The sequence below is a fragment of the Erpetoichthys calabaricus genome, chromosome 11 (assembly GCF_900747795.2).
Source record: "Erpetoichthys calabaricus chromosome 11, fErpCal1.3, whole genome shotgun sequence".
Taxonomy (NCBI): Eukaryota; Metazoa; Chordata; class Cladistia; order Polypteriformes; family Polypteridae; genus Erpetoichthys; species Erpetoichthys calabaricus.
The window spans coordinates 48,401,129-48,417,184 of record NC_041404.2 but is presented as its reverse complement, the minus strand read 5'-3'; the positions used below and the strand labels follow the sequence as shown (position 1 = coordinate 48,417,184).

At 41.9% G+C, this 16,056-nt stretch overlaps 1 protein-coding gene across 5 annotated transcripts in view; it reads left to right on the top strand.

Moving 5' to 3' along the window:
• The window catches only part of tenm2b (teneurin transmembrane protein 2b), a 1,820,998-nt gene that overhangs the window by 1,527,382 nt on the left and 277,560 nt on the right, over positions 1-16,056 (top strand). For all 5 annotated transcript variants that reach the window (XM_051934201.1, XM_051934200.1, XM_051934199.1 and 2 more), the window contains one exon: positions 10,541-10,735. In XM_051934201.1, the coding sequence (XP_051790161.1) occupies positions 10,541-10,735 (195 nt within the window). The remainder of the gene's footprint in view (positions 1-10,540; positions 10,736-16,056) is intronic.

Sequence of the window (16,056 nt, the reverse complement as noted above, 5' to 3'; positions counted from 1 at the left end):
GTTCAAACGGACCCATTGGATTAGGGGTAACGGCGGGACTTACCTGGGTACCTTTTCCCACATTAAACTTTTGACATATTGCACAGCATCTGCAAAATTGCTCTGCATATGTAGAGAAACCTACAGCTTCCCAATGTTTTTCAACATCTCGAACCATGGCATCTCTACCTGCGTGATCGAGGCCATGGGCGATTTTTGCCATTCCTGGGAAAGAGGCTTTTGGGAGAAAAGGTTTGTTAGTGTGTTTATGAGTCCAGACTCCATCAGAGAGGGACCCTTCTTTGGACCATTTTCTCCTTTCGATATCCGTGGCTGCACTCTGTAAAGAAATAATTTGATTATCAGGGTCCTGGTCATTTCTCTGTTGGAATAAAGAAATTGGTGTGTTATTATATGCAGCCTCTTTAGCAAAGTGGTCAGCTAATTCATTTCCTTTGCTAACAGGATCCTGTTTTCCTGTGTGAGCTATCATTTAACAATCGCTAGCTTCGATGGTTTGGTTATAGCTTCTAAAAGGGATTCGATCAATTTCTGATGTTGGATGGGTTTGCCAGTACTGGTCTTAAATCCCCTTAGTTTCCATAGTGCTCCATGATCATGGCAGACTCCAAAAGCATACCTGGAATCCGTATAAATTGTTACGATCTTCCCTTCGGACAGCTGACATGCTCGAGTGAGTGCTACGAGTTCAGCTGCTTGTGCACTTAAGCTTGATGAAATTCGATTTGCTTCCAGCAGGCGGTCCCCTTGGACCACTGCGTAACTAGTTGAGATGTGAAGTTTTGGCTTGTACTAGGATAGAATGTACAGCGTGAGGCACTTTAACTGTTAGGGGGGCTCATGAGAACTACATCCGTGCTTGCTAATACAGCTTCTGTTGTTGCAGCCACAGCACGAAGACACGGAGGAAGTGCTGCGGCCACTGGATCCAGTTTTTTAGAAAAATAAGTCACCGGTCTTTGTTTATCTCCATGTTGTTGCGTCAGTACTGCATTCATAAATCCCTGCTTTTCGTCCACGAACAAAGTGAATGGACGAGAATGATCAGGCAAACCTAGCGCGGGCGCAGATAGAAGAGCAGTTGCCTTCTCAGCCAGTTCATTCCATTGGATCTGGCCAGAAATGAGGATGCCAGGAGTATTAGCCAATTGTTGCAACGGCTGTGCTCTTTCAGTAAAATTTAGAACCCACTGTCTGCAGTAGCCCAGAATACCTAAAACAGACATAACCTGTTGTTTTGTGACCGGTCTAGGAAGATTTTGGATGGCTGTAATGCGATCGCTAGAGAGAGCTCTTGTTCCATACGTAATGTCATGACCTAGATATTTAGCTGCAGCTTAACTTTTAGAAACTTTATGGCCATTTTCCCCCAGAAACAGCAACAATTTCTGAGTATCTATTGTACAATTTTCTTCCGTAGCGCTACATATCATTTCCATCTACATACTGTATCAATGTACTACCTATTTCCGGCCAAAAGCCTTCTAAATTTTGGGCAAGAGCTTGTCCATAAACACAAGGGGCTTCTCTGTATCCCTGAGGCATGATGGTCCATGTCCAACGGAGGTACCGCGTTTGACGAGATCGGGATGTACGGCGGAGATGCCAGCCTCTGCTTCGGGAGACAGAGGATATTGGGCACGGTGCGGGCGGAAGGAGGATTTCGGGTGGATCACCAGAGGCTCACAATGGGCTATCCTTCCATAATCATTCTTTCCCTGGGACCATAGTGAATCAGGGAGCATAGAGAGCCAAGAAGGGAAAGTGGTTTGTAATGAACAAGCAAAAGAGGAAGGACGGCACAAAGCGCGATGTACTAAAAAATCAGTTTGAAACACCACTTTAGTTATTAAACGGTCAGGAGTATCAAAAATACCTGGAGTAACTTGTAACCAGTCTGTTCTTTCAAGGCATTTTTCTACCCATGGTCCTATTTCCCCCCATTTAACAGTGCGTGATTTTGCTAAGGAAATATGAGGCACTGTGCCGCCAAGATAATATATGTGCTGTGAGCATGTAAGATGAACAGAAGCAGCTGCCTTTGTGGGTTTCGGGGCAAATACTATAAGTAAGGAAAGATTCTAGCCAGGGGGTGTCTACTTCTATAGGGAAGTATTGGGCAGTACAGTGTAAAATGTCAGGGGCCTGTAAATTGGGAAAAAGACAAGGGGAAAAAGAGTGTAGGGCTTTGAGGAGAATGGTGTGTGGGGAAATATCTCCATGCTGCAAAAGAGGGTTTGGGGTAAGGGGTAATTTGACACAACAACTTTTGGGGTTGAACAAGGTATGTCCGCCAGGACGTGACTGGACTTGAAGAGGTTTTGATACTTGAAGAAGGTGAGGTTGTCCAGAAGCAGTAAGCACAGTAACAGTTTCGTTCGAGGCAGGGACCTTTGCCAGCGAGCGAGTGGCACCAGTGTCGATTAAGAAAACAGTCTCAGTGCCATCAACGAACAATGTCAGTAAAGGATCAGTCTCTGAATTATGGGTGAGCAAAGGTAGTTGAAAAGAGTGGCTGGAGGTCCCAGCGTTTTCCTATGGCCAGTATTGTTGGTCAGGGGTGTCAGAAAAAACAGGTGGAATTAGGGGAGGTGGGGGCTGTTGCTGTCTGTGAGGGCACTCCCGACGAAAATGTCCAGTTTCACCACAGGCGTAGCAAGAGAAGGAATTAGCATTGGAATTTAAGGGAGAGGGAATAAAAGGATTCTTAGTGTGGTCAACAGGAGGAGCTCTAAAACCACCTCGTCCTCTTCCTCGTCCTCGTCCCCTTCCTCTAAAGCCATATCCTCGACCTTGGTCAGGAGCATTCCTGGTATAATAGTTCATCTGTGCTGCCAATAATTTGGCATGAGAGTCCGATTCCTTCTGCTTAGTTTGTTTTTCGGCATGTTCAGCATGTCGTTTGACTTCATCAAACGTGGCACTTTCCCACTCAATACAGGAAGTGCGGACCTTGTTTTGTATATCAAGGCGCAAACCGGAAACAAAAGGTGGAACTGCAGCTCGGGTGCGGTCATCAGCATTTCCCAAGCCCGAGTGATTAGCCATCAGGTCTTGAATCCTATGTGCCCATTCATCAACCGTTTCGTCTCTCTTTTGTTTTGCAGCAGAAAATAAGGGACCAGTCCGTTCCTTTTTTTTATATTTTTCTGCAATATTTTGTCTCAACGCCTCCCATTGTGGGTTAAATTCGCCTTCTCCACCTATCCCCTGTCCTCGAGTTAAAGCTGGGTTCCATACCCATGGAACGTCATTGCGGACACCCCTGCTAACAGTGGCCCATGTGGTCCCAAGCTTTCGACGAAGTACCTGAGTCCATTCAGCAGCATTAGGCTTATACATGCTATCTAACTGATCAAGTTGTTCAACAAATTTTAGTCCTCCTACTTCCTTTGGATCTGGAAGTGCATTCACGACATCTTTTAGTTCTTGGATGTCCCAATTCCGATTTATCATAACTGTTGTGGGATTTTGGGGTCCAGCTGGATGGGCAGGGTTATAATGGGGATTGGGAACTTCTATTAAAGGGCAAGTAAGTAAAGGTGAAGGATCAGAAGAGAAAAAAGTTGGAGCTGGTTTGTGAGTGGAGGTTTGACTTCGAGTGCATTTGGAGACGGGGGTTTGTCTAGTACAGGGTGGGTCATCACGATGGGTAGAGGGGTCATAGTGATCTGTGCCTGGGGGATCATCAGGGGAAACTTCTGCTAGTTGTAGTGCAGGGGGGGGGCAGTCGGAATGGGGATAGAGGAGGGGATAATGGAGGTGCCTGAGGTTGGTACTGAGGAGGGGAAAAAATAATAGGATAAAGGGGGTCTTTATTTGGATTATTCTTCCTTTTCCTCCCATCTGCCTGTGGTTCAGTGCCTATCTGAACTTTCTGTAATGTAATTAGTAATTCCTCTTTCTCCTTTTTAGCCTTTCCCTCATTTGCCCGCAACAATTCATTCTGTTTCTGTACTGCTTCTAAATTTCTGTCTTTTATTACTAATTCCCATCTATCGAACATATCCATTCGATACGGTCCACTATTATAACAACCCTGCTTATTCCTACACAGGATCTTCCTGACTTCCTGTATTTCACTTACATCTCCTGTCCCCTCTATCGGCCAACGCCCACCACTCTGTCTATTCCGTTTCTTACATGCCTTCTTGAAATCTAAACCTGTCTTCTTTTCTATTAATTTTCTAGGAGACCCATTTTTACGGGGCGTCTGTTGATCCTCCGAAAATAATTCTTCCAGCATTAATGATTTCGGTCCCCCTGTGCGGCGATTAACAGGCTTACTGTTATAAGTTCCCATTATGTCCCCTTGCTCTCCCGGGTTCTGTATTTAATTTTCCAACTATTTTTCCATAGCGCTACATATCTTCCATAGCGCTACATAGTCTGTATTTAATTTTCCAACTATATACTGATTCGCCTAATCCCTTGTACGTATGAATCAGCGAGGGTATTAAGTGTGCCACTCACTATTCCCTTACTGTTCCCTTCTTTAGTCCCAAGGGGAGACACCTAACTATCGGTCCTGTCCCAGTTCCCAGGAGAACACGGTATTGTTGCTTATTCCGTATGTAGATTTATTTATTTTCCATAGCGCTACATATCTTCCATAGCGCTACATATCATTCCGTCCTAACAGCAATCCTGCAATCTGTGCTCTTTTTGGTTTATATTTCCATACCACCCCGTTACTCGTCCCGTTAGCCTGTCCGCTCACATCCCCGGATTCCAGCTCAGGTGACTTCGTGTCCGATTCGGTTCCTTGGGTCAAGTCTCCATCACCTTAAGCAACCCGTTGAGATATGAGTATGACTAGACGGTCAACAGGAAACTCGCCCTCCCGTTATTTAGAAAATAAAAAAATGTTCGGAAATCCCCCGGTGCTTACCCCAGTCTGGAAGTGTGCAAGCTCTGTCTGGAAATCCGTTCAGTCACTGTGGATGTAGCAAAGAGGAGACCAGGGACTCCTCACGCAAGAACTGTTTCAGGACAGGGCAGTCCTAACTTTTGCCGGAGCTGCATGCTCTGCTGCCGGAGTACTCAAGTTGACGGCAGTCCGCTGGTAAGACGGATCACTGAAATGGTCTCGCTGGAGGAGTCGACCGGCCGTCTCTTGCCCCACGTCCGGGCGCCAAAAACTGTGGACACTTTTTGTGACTGAAGACAGAGAAGAAAATTAAAATTAGTAAAAACCTTTTATTGATACATACCAGACTAGGGTAAAATGACAGAGAAACACAGTCATAGGACACCGCGCTTCATCTGCCTCGAGCGCAGATGTCCTTACTCTTTTATACCTTTCTAATCTCCTGATCGTTGACCACGTAAGCAAAAAATAGCGTCCTGACTCATTGTATTTTTCCAATTTTGTAAAGTCATTACCCTAAAGGTATATTTTCTTGTCACACACATCATCAAAAGAAAACTTCCAGAAAGTATACATGCTTCTTGTCACGTACGCAAAACACAAACAAGTTTCATCATTCTGTCCTATTTTCTGTACACACATACATTTTGTTCAATTACATCATTTTATGTTTTTACACTATCTATCTATCTATCTATCTATCTATCTATCTATCTATCTATCTATCTATCTATCTATCTATCTATCTATCTACTTATGGCTACACAACGTGACGCGACAGGTGGAAGGTGCAAGTCTGTAACCACGGGGTGTTAAGGCCAGTGCTTTAGTCATTAAACTAAACTGTGTACCAAAATTAATAGGCCCAAGACATTGTCATTCATTTTAATTTTAGTCAGGTAAATTGTCAGTAGATTTTTGAGCAGTAAGTAAGCACTTTGAGAAAATGTAAAGAAATATTATTGTTAATATTATTATTATTATTATTAGAGAGAGATGTTAGGAGCAGGCACTGACACATTACCCACCACACGATGAACCACCTCAGGATGCCAAATTAGGAGCCGAGTGTAGCCGGCCGTGTAACACCTCAGTACCACGCTAGTTTGAATGGAGTGGAACAGTTGAGATTTTTGTACAGTCCTGCCACCAACACCTCAGTTTTCCCTGCAAGTTGGAGGAACTGGTTGCAGGTTAACGTCATACCCTGGACAAAGCATTTGTGGGCTATGTGCCTTGCGCAAGGGACTAACGGTGTGGAATCACTTCAGGCATTTACGGGATTCAAACTGGCAACCTTCTGATTGCTGGAGCAGATCCCTAGCCTTATTCCTTATCATTAGGAGTTGACTCTTTCAGGAAGAAGACGTTCAAAATTCCATCTTGTTTTGCCTCTAAGTTAATAACAAATTCCACCTCTCTGTATTTTATGTTTTGGCGATTCTAAATTGGCCCTAGTGTGTGCTTGGTGGGTGGGTGTGTTTGTGTGTGTCCTGCGGTGGGTTGGCACCCTGCCTGGGATTGGTTCCTGCCTTGTGCCCTGTGTTGGCTGGGATTGGCTCCAGCAGACCCCCATGACCCTGTGTTCGGATTCAGCGGGTTGGAATATGGATGGAATTAATGGATGTATTTTATGTTATGTGTTTCACTGGAAAATCACATTATTTTAAACAAATGTAAAAAAACTAAGGCCATACATGGTGACTAAATTTGCGAAAAACAAAAAATATCCATTGAGCAGCAGTTCTGTGGACGGAGACACTTTATTGATGGATCAGGGAGAGGTCAGAGGAGAATGGCCTGACTGGCTGACAGAAGACTAAACTAATTCGGATCACCACTCTGTATAACTGTGGTGATCAGAAAAGCATCTCAGAATGCACAACACGTCAAACCTTGAGGCAGATGGGCTACAATAGCAGAAGATCAAGTCGGGTTCCACTCCTGTCAGCTAAGAACACAAACCTGAGGCTGTAGTGGGCACAGGATCACCAAAACTGGAGAGTTGAAGAACTGGAGACTGAATTTCTGCTGAGACACACAGATGATAGGTTCAAAATTTGGTGCCAACAGCATCATTCTGTGCACCCAACCCGCCTTGTATCAACAGTCCAGGCTGGTGTTAGGGATGTAATGATGTGGGGAATGTCTTCTTGGCACACTTTGGATGCATTAATATCAAACAGTCATCACTTGAATGCTAAGACCTATTTGAGTATTTTTGCTGACCGTGCGCGTCCCTTCATGGCCATCTTCTAATGGCTGATTCCAACACTGATAATGCACCACAACTGCGGTGGGTTGGCACCCTGCCCAAGATTGGTTCCTGTCTTGTGTCCTTTGTTGGCTGGGATTGGCTCTAGCAGACCTCCGTGACCCTGTGTTCGGATTCAGTGGGTTGGAAAATGGATGGATGGATAATGCACCACAAAGCAAAATTCATCTCAAACTGGTTTCATGGACATGACAGTGACCTCAGTGTTCTTCAGTGCCATTCCCAGTCACCAGATCTGAATGCAGCAGACCACCTTTAATGATGCTGAAAAACTGCAGATTGGAAGGATGAATGAAGTGGCTGACCAGTCTGCAGACGTTACGTGATGCAGTCACGTCAACATGGACCTCGATCTCAAAGGAATGTGTTCAACATCGTGTGGATTACATGCCACAGAGAACTGAGGCTGTTATGAGTGCCAAAGGAGGCCCTGCCTGGTATGAGCCTAGTGGTCCTGAACATTTGCTCGGTGCATGTCTTCTCACCTCATGTTTCTGGGTATTCCCTTGAGAAGACATGTTTTTAGATTGATTAGCGGCTCTGAATGAGCCAAGTATGCACAAGTGTGCCCTGTGAAGTTTATTCTGTTGAGGCCGTGCTGACTTTGTTTTGTACCAAAGTACCTCATTTATAATATGAATCGATCATTTGGCATGACAACGGATGTCCCTTTAGTTTTCTGTTCTTATTTTTTACTTCTTTTTTTCCCTCCGTAACCATTTCTGTATATATTTTCGCATTTGTCCTGGTAAGCACTGAGCCTCTGTGATTGGATTTGCAATTCAGAGTGATCTGTGGAAAAAACGAAGAATCAAAAATTACAGCAACAAACTAATTTTTTATTTGCAGCTCCTCTCAAATTATTGTATAAGTAAACTAGAGAGAATTTAATTATGATGAAGTCTCGTCTTTGTACACACCAAGCAATAAGCAGTTGCATACAGTAAGTTCTGGATTGAATAACAGACCATTAAACAGAACCTTTATTTGGTTTAAATCATACTTGTTCTCTGTTTGTGTATCTTTTTAAAATTTCAAATTATTATTTTCAAGGATAGAGTGGCACAGTGGTACAGTGGGCAGTTCTGCAGCCTCATAGGCCCAGCATCCAGGTTTTGAGTCCCACAACTGGTTGTTGTCCATTTGGAGTTTACACTTCTCCTCCTCTGTGTGGATTTTCCTCTGGGTACTCCAGTTTTTATCCCACATCTTCCAAAGACGTGCCAGGTGGGCTGATGCCAATGCTGAGCTAGTCCTGTGAGGTTGCACACCTTGTTTTCTGTCTTGGCCAAGGGAAAAGTCACCTAGGTGTTAAACATAAGAACAAAGAAGAAGTTTGACAAATGAAGGAGACCATTCAGTCCATAAAGCCCACTTGTTTAGTTAACGGCTAAGCTGACCTAACATCTCATCCAGACACTTCTTAAAGGTTGTTAAGATTTCTGCTCCAACTCCATGTCTCACTAGTTTGTTCCAGATACCCCGCATGATTTCTGGCTTCACTCTGAATTTCCACCAATGTCCTCAAGTATCCAATTCACTGTTAAACTGAAAGAATGTTGCTGTTTTGAAGACCTGGATGAGGTCTCTGCACAGCCTCCTCTGCTCGAGAATAAAGAAGTTTAATTCTGTGAGTTTGTCACAGTATGACATGTCCTTAAGTCCCATGATGCACTTGGTTGCTCTCCTCTGCACAGCTTCAAGAGCTGCTTTCTCTTTCTTGTGCGGTGGTGACCAGAACTCCACATAGGACTCCAGATGTGGTCTGACAAGTGCACTATATAGCCTGAGCATAACGTCCATCCATCCATTATCCAACCCGCTATATCCCAACTACAGGGTCATGGGGGTCTGCTGGAGCCAATCCCAGTCAACACGGGGCACAAGGCAGGAATCAAACCCCGGGCAGGGCGCCAGCCCACCGCAGGAGCATAACGTCCTTCAATTTAAATTCAACAGTTTTTATCATATAGCCTAATATTTTATTTGCCTTTTTAGTCTCTTCTGCTCATTGCTTAGATCAGTGGGGACCCCCTGTGGCTGCAGGTTTTTCTTCCAACCAACTTCTGTTTTTGGTTTGGACTCCTAGCCTAGTTAAGTAAGCCAATATTCCCCAGTTTTGGTGTTTTGGGGTCAATATAGAAATTGACAAACTTAGTTTGGTAAATTTTTATAAAAGTTTTACTAACCAGTTATATGGGGATAAAATAGTTTTTTTTTTTACTTGTTAACAATATTTTTGTTCCAATTTTTCATTCTTCTTTTCCACCTGCTCTGGTTATTTAATCCATTACTTAGTGGGTCTGACATTTAATGTTATTTCTGAGGTGGCCATGATAGACTGGCCATCCAGTTCTGTGAATAGGGTTACTTGTGTTCCGTTCTCTGTGTTGTTGTTGTATTCACCCCATTTTTGACACCTACTGCACACCCAACCTACCTGGAGGGTGGTGGGGGGGGGGGGGGTCCCTTTCCCAAGATTTCTTCCAATTTTTTCTTTTCCTACTACAAGGGTTTTGTTTTGTGAGATTTTATTTGTCTTAGTACAGAGTCAAGGCCCCAAGGCCTGGGTTAGTGGCTTGGAGGGGTGGGTTGGCAAAAAAAACTGCACCTGTTAAAGCCCACCGAGGTGTGATTTTGGGCTTGACAAGAAACACGTTGTTGATGTTGTTGTGGTTTGCCCGTGCGTCTGAACATGAAATGTGACAAACGAGGAGACCAATCAGTCCATCAAGCCTGTTTGTTTAGCTAATAGCTAAGCCGTCTGCACTGCGTGTTGTTAATTGTCAATACTAGAATATAACGAAGGGAGCAAACTACACAGAAAATGGACAGAGTAGTAGAAAAACAACAAAAGAGAGTTAACAATTTAAAGCTGTTGCAAATAAAGAAATATTTCAGAAAGCATTAAAAATATAAAAATCATTCTGCTGTTCTTTTTTGAATGCAGAATAAGAGAAAAAGACCAGCTGATTAAATGAGATCAGTTATTATCACCAATTGTGAATCTGATTGGAATAAAAATCTGCAGCCGCAGTGGCTTTCCAGGACAGAGTCTGAGAACCTCTGATGGCAGAGTTGCGACAGCATAAACCCTTAAATCCTTTTCAGAGTTTGCTTCCTTTTGCTTACTGTTCCCCCCATCTTGTATTTCTAATTTAGTTGGGAAATGTTATATTATTTTTAGTTGTTTACTTGAAATTTGGAAGATTGACACAAGTAACAATTTATTATATTGAATGTTCTCTATTGTACCAGGTTTCCTCCAAGAAAAATGAAAAAACCTGTATTATCTTCTCCAGATTGTCTTAATTCTGATGTTTGGCATCATTCTTGAAAATGCAAACTGAACCATAAACTAAGATAATGGTTATTTTTATTTTTATTTTTTTCAGCTGCCTGCCCCGTCCTGTGTAGTGGTAATGGTCAGTACTCCAAAGGAGCTTGTATCTGTTACAGCGGCTGGAAGGGACCAGAATGTGATGTTCCTCTCAACCAGTGTATTGACCCCAACTGCGGAGGACATGGCTCCTGCAATGATGGCACCTGCACCTGCACTTTGGGATACAAAGGAGAGAGTTGTGAGGAAGGTACGACTTCCTTAAATTTCCTCAGGAGACCCTTGTATTTCTTGTGATAGATAGATAGATAGATAGATAGATAGATAGATAGATAGATAGATAGATAGATAGATAGATAGATAGATAGATAGATAGATAGATAGATAGATAGATAGACAGACATGAAAGACACCACAGACATTCAAGAAGAGATAATTCTACACACACACATAAGAAGCATTTTCAAGGCTATACAGAGGTAACCACAATGGAGTTGGAGAGTAGGAAGATGCAGTTTCTTGGTTCCTTCTCCCCTTTTTCACCGAAGACTGGGAGATGAAGACCTGTGACATAATTTCCTCCTTGACCTCAGCAGTCTCATCCCTTAAACCTTATTTTGATATCTAAGAGGATCAAAGACTGTAAGATGACATTCAGTACTGAATCCATGACTGAATAAGAGAGAGCTCTGTATTCCGAACAGGTTTCTTTCCGTTAAGGGAAATGAATTATGGACTATAACAATCCCAACTTTTTTTTCATTCTCATGTCAGGCATCATCTGGCTGCGGATGGAAAGTCAAGGTTCAGACAGGACAGTAGCGCTTTCCTTATCAGAGCTTGGGAGGAGACACCTATGCATACATTTGTGACATTAGCTAAATTGAGGGAGAGCTGGGCACTATATAAAAATAGAAAGTACTTACTTATTAACTCCATAGTGCTTGAACTACAAGAAGGACCTAATGCTTTATTCATTATTTAAAAAATATTTTCTACATTGTCTTCATAGTCACTAATTGTTCTACTGAGTGATGAACGTCATCATTATTGTGTTCCTCTTTTCAATTCTCTCAATTTTTGCTAGACCTGATAGATAGATAGATAGATAGATAGATAGATAGATAGATAGATAGATAGATAGATAGATAGATAGATAGATAGATATGAAAGGCACTATATAATATAGATAGATAGATAGATAGATAGATAGATAGATAGATAGATAGATAGATAGATAGATAGATAGATAGATAGATAGATAGATATGAAAGGCACTATATAATATAGATAGATAGATAGATAGATAGATAGATAGATAGATAGATAGATAGATAGATAGATAGATAGATAGATAGATAGATAGATAGATAGATAGATAGATAGATACTTTATTAATCCCAATGGGAAATTCACATTCTCCAGCAGCAGCATACTGATACAATAAATAATATTAAATTAAAGATTGATAATAATGCAGGTGAAAAACAGACAATAACTTTGTATAATGTTAAATGTTAACGTTTACCTCCCCGGGTGGAATTGAAGAGTCGCATAGTTTGGGGGAGGAACGATCTCCTCAGTCTGTCAGTGGAGCAGGACATTGACAGCAGTCTGTCGCTGAAGCTGCTCCTCTGTCTGGAGATGATACTATTTAGTGTTTATTTATTATTTATTATTTAGATAAATAGATAGATAGATAGATTGATCTGCGGTGGGCTGGCGCCCTGCCCGGGGTTTGTTTCCTGCCTTGCACCCTGTGTTGCCTGGGATTGGCTCCAGCAGACCCCCATGACCCTATAGTTGGGATATAACAGGTTGGATAATAGATAGATAGATAGATAGATAGATAGATAGATAGATAGATAGATAGATAGATAGATAGATAGGAAAGGCACTATATAACAGACTGAAAAAAACAACTATATGAACAGTATCAATTACAATGTAAACAGAGAGATAGGGATGTTCCTAAAACCAGGAAAGGCACGATAGATAGATAGATAGATAGATAGATAGATAGATAGATAGATAGATAGATAGATAGATAGATAGATAGATAGATAGATAGATAGATAGATAGATAGATAGATAGATAGATAGATAGATAGAACTTTTTTCTCCCTAATATTTGGCATGCTCTTGTTTATATAAATGTTTGACATGTTAGTCACTGTTGTCACATGTACAGAATAGTCAGAAATGCTCACTTGCTTGCTTTGTCTGACCGACTTGCAGCACGTTGCCACTCTCTGGCGCCATAGCCAGGCCGAGGCTCTTTTCATCGGCGGTGTGCTCCTTAGCAACAGCTCTCCCTCAAGTACATCAACAAGAAAAATAGTCCAATATTCTGCAAACCCTTCCTCCTCGAGTGCCACACTGTCTTGTTTCAGAAAGCTTTTCCTGATACAGTAATCCCTTGGCCCCTTTCATTAGGGCCTTGTGATTGGTCGCACTTTATCCTCCGTGGAATGTAAGCAGCTCAATGGAGTGCCAGGTGGCATTGAATCAGCTGGTGCAGAAACAACACTTTTGCGGATTATTGCATAATATGAAAGTGTTCGGCTCTGGGGACCCCACACTGTTTACTTCATTTCAATTGTACCTGTGCCTACAGCTCATGACGCAACGGTCAAGTCAAGTCACTTCATTGTCACATCACTTGATACGGATGTACAAGTGAGTGTAAAACACACGTTCAAGGTCCACAGCAGAAGAAATATATCAATTAGAGTGCAAATTTCTACAATGCAGTATATGCTTAATAAATACAATTAAGTATCAATTCAACAGTCACACACTGTACAAAATAAACTCATTACCTAAGTAAACACTTAGACATGCCGACAATTCACACAGTAATAGTGTGCATACTAACAACACGAAACAGTAGTGCTGCAAAGGAATGAATGAGCAGTAGCATGAATATGGGGGTGACGTGGGGTGCAGGTAAGCATTCATACCAGACACAATGTACAGGGGTGGTACGGTGCTACTACTGCCCCACATTAATTAGATCAGGGTTCATGTCCCTGTCCTCCCTGTGTGGAATTTGTATGTTCTCCCCATGTTTGTGTGGGTTTCCTGCAACAGTCTAAAGATTTGCAGGTCAGGCGCATTGGCGATTCTTAATTGGTTGTGGTGTGCTTATGTGTGTGTTCACCTTGCAATGGACTGGCACCCTGTCCAGGGTATTGTCCCTGCCTTATGCTCTATACTAGCTGGCATAGGTTCCAGCACCCCTCATGACCCTGTTCATCAATGAGCAGGTTAAAAAATAAGTGACTATGCACAGTTCAGTTTTATGGATGAAGCTGTTTTTGGAACATGCCGGTCCTTCAGACCTGATCTTACAGTATTGTCTGCCTAAAGGTAATAACATGAACAGTACATTAATGGGGTAACTGGGGTCACTGATGCTTATCCTGGCAGTCACTGCCTGAGTTTTATGCCTTGCATTGATTTGAAGGGCAGAACTACCCTCTGCAAGGCTCTGTGATTAAGGGCAGTGAAGCAACCAGTTGGGGTGCTTTCAGTGGAGCAGGTGTAAAATGATCTGAGGGTACACATGCCATACTTCTCACAGCCCCCTGAGATTAAAAAAAAGGCATTGCACCTTCTTCACCTTCAGTTTTTCGGTGTGAATGGTCCATGTGAGGTCTTTCGTGATATGCACACCAAGGAACTTAAAGCTGCTCATCTTCTCCATGTTACTCCTGTATATGGTGATAGCAGAGTGTACACCTTCTGACATCCTGAAATTCACTGTAACTTCTTTGGTCTTAGCCACAGAACAGAGAGGCGGTTTTCCTGGCACCAGTGTGGCTCAGGGCTCTGATTTCATCTCTGTGTTCAGTCTCATAACTATTGAAAATGAGACACCCCCCCCCACTGCTGTGTCAAATTCCACAATGGCCTGTTTCTACCCGTACTGTCATGGGTATCGTGGGAATGTATTAGAGTGCTTAGTACACATCCCTAGGGGGCACCTCCCATGTCGTCAGTGAGTGTAGAGGAAGTGATGCCACCCTGTTTAACGAGCCTGGCGCCGGTCCGACAGAATCGTTCAGTCCCATAGCTCTGAGTTTGCTGTCAACAGGGAATTGTAGGAGTAAATGCTGAGCTGTAATCTACAAACAGCATTCTCATGTGTGTGTGTCTTATGTCTAGGTGGGAGAAGATGGTGTGTAATGTCAGGGCAATTGCATCAGCAGTGGGTCTGATCAGACGACAGGTAAACTGTAGTGGGACTAAGGTGGCAGGCAAGATGGAGCAAATAAATTCTCTGAACTCTGATGCAACTGTTAAATGCATATCTACTGTATTTGATAGGCAAATTCCATGCTGAATCTATCTATCTATCTATCTATCTATCTATCTATCTATCTATCTATCTATCTATCTATCTATCTATCTATCTATTTATACTGTCTTTCACATCTATCTATCTATCTATCTATCTATCTATCTATCTATCTATCTATCTATCTATCTATCTATCTATCTATCTATCTATCTATCTATCTATCTATCTATCTATCTATTATATAGTGCCTTACATATCTATCTATCTATCTATCTATCTATCTATCTATCTATCTATCTATCTATCTATCTATCTATCTATCTATTATATAGTGCCTTATCTATCTATCTATCTATCTATCTATCTATCTATCTATCTATCTATCTATCTATCTATCTATCTATCTATCTATCTATCTATCTATCTATCTATTATATAGTGCCTTACATATCTATCTATCTATCTATCTATCTATCTATCTATCTATCTATCTATCTATCTATCTATCTATCTATCTATCTATCTATCTATTATATAGTGCCTTACATATCTATCTATCTATCTATCTATCTATCTATCTATCTATCTATCTATCTATCTATCTATCTATCTATCTATCTATCTATCTATCTATCTATCTATCTATCTATCTATCTATCATCTGAAACATAACTACATAAACTACATAAATTACCTTAGCAAAGGCCAAGGGCCTCTTGAAGAGTTTTGATTCCTGCTGGGCCTTCCCAGATTGCTACTTTTAAATGGCTGTACAAACCAAACACATTAGTAATATGTATGAGGTTGACCACCTCATGTTTGATACTTTAGCAAGGGGCAAACCAAACACATTAGCAGTATGCCAAACTAACTCAATAGAGAAAAGAAACTGATAAATGTATACAGCATATCTATCAAACACTGGATAAGGAAGGATGCACAGATGTCTGATTAGCTTTTCTGTAAAGTTTTGTTTAGTATGCAGATACCCTAAAGATACATTATATGGCCAAATAAATGTGGAAACCCCACCAAACGATTGAGTTCAGGTGTTTCACTGTTAACGGGTGTGTAAAATTATTAGAGACACATCCTTCAAGCCAGTGGTTTGCTCAGACAGACAGAAGAAGTCAATGGCAGGGAGTGGACCATCAGCCTTTAGGGTGCTATGCAGTACCCACTACAGTAAAGAACATCTGAAGGCCACTATCAGGCATAGCACAGTTTTCAGCCTACACTGTATGGCTTAAAGTATGCAGACATCC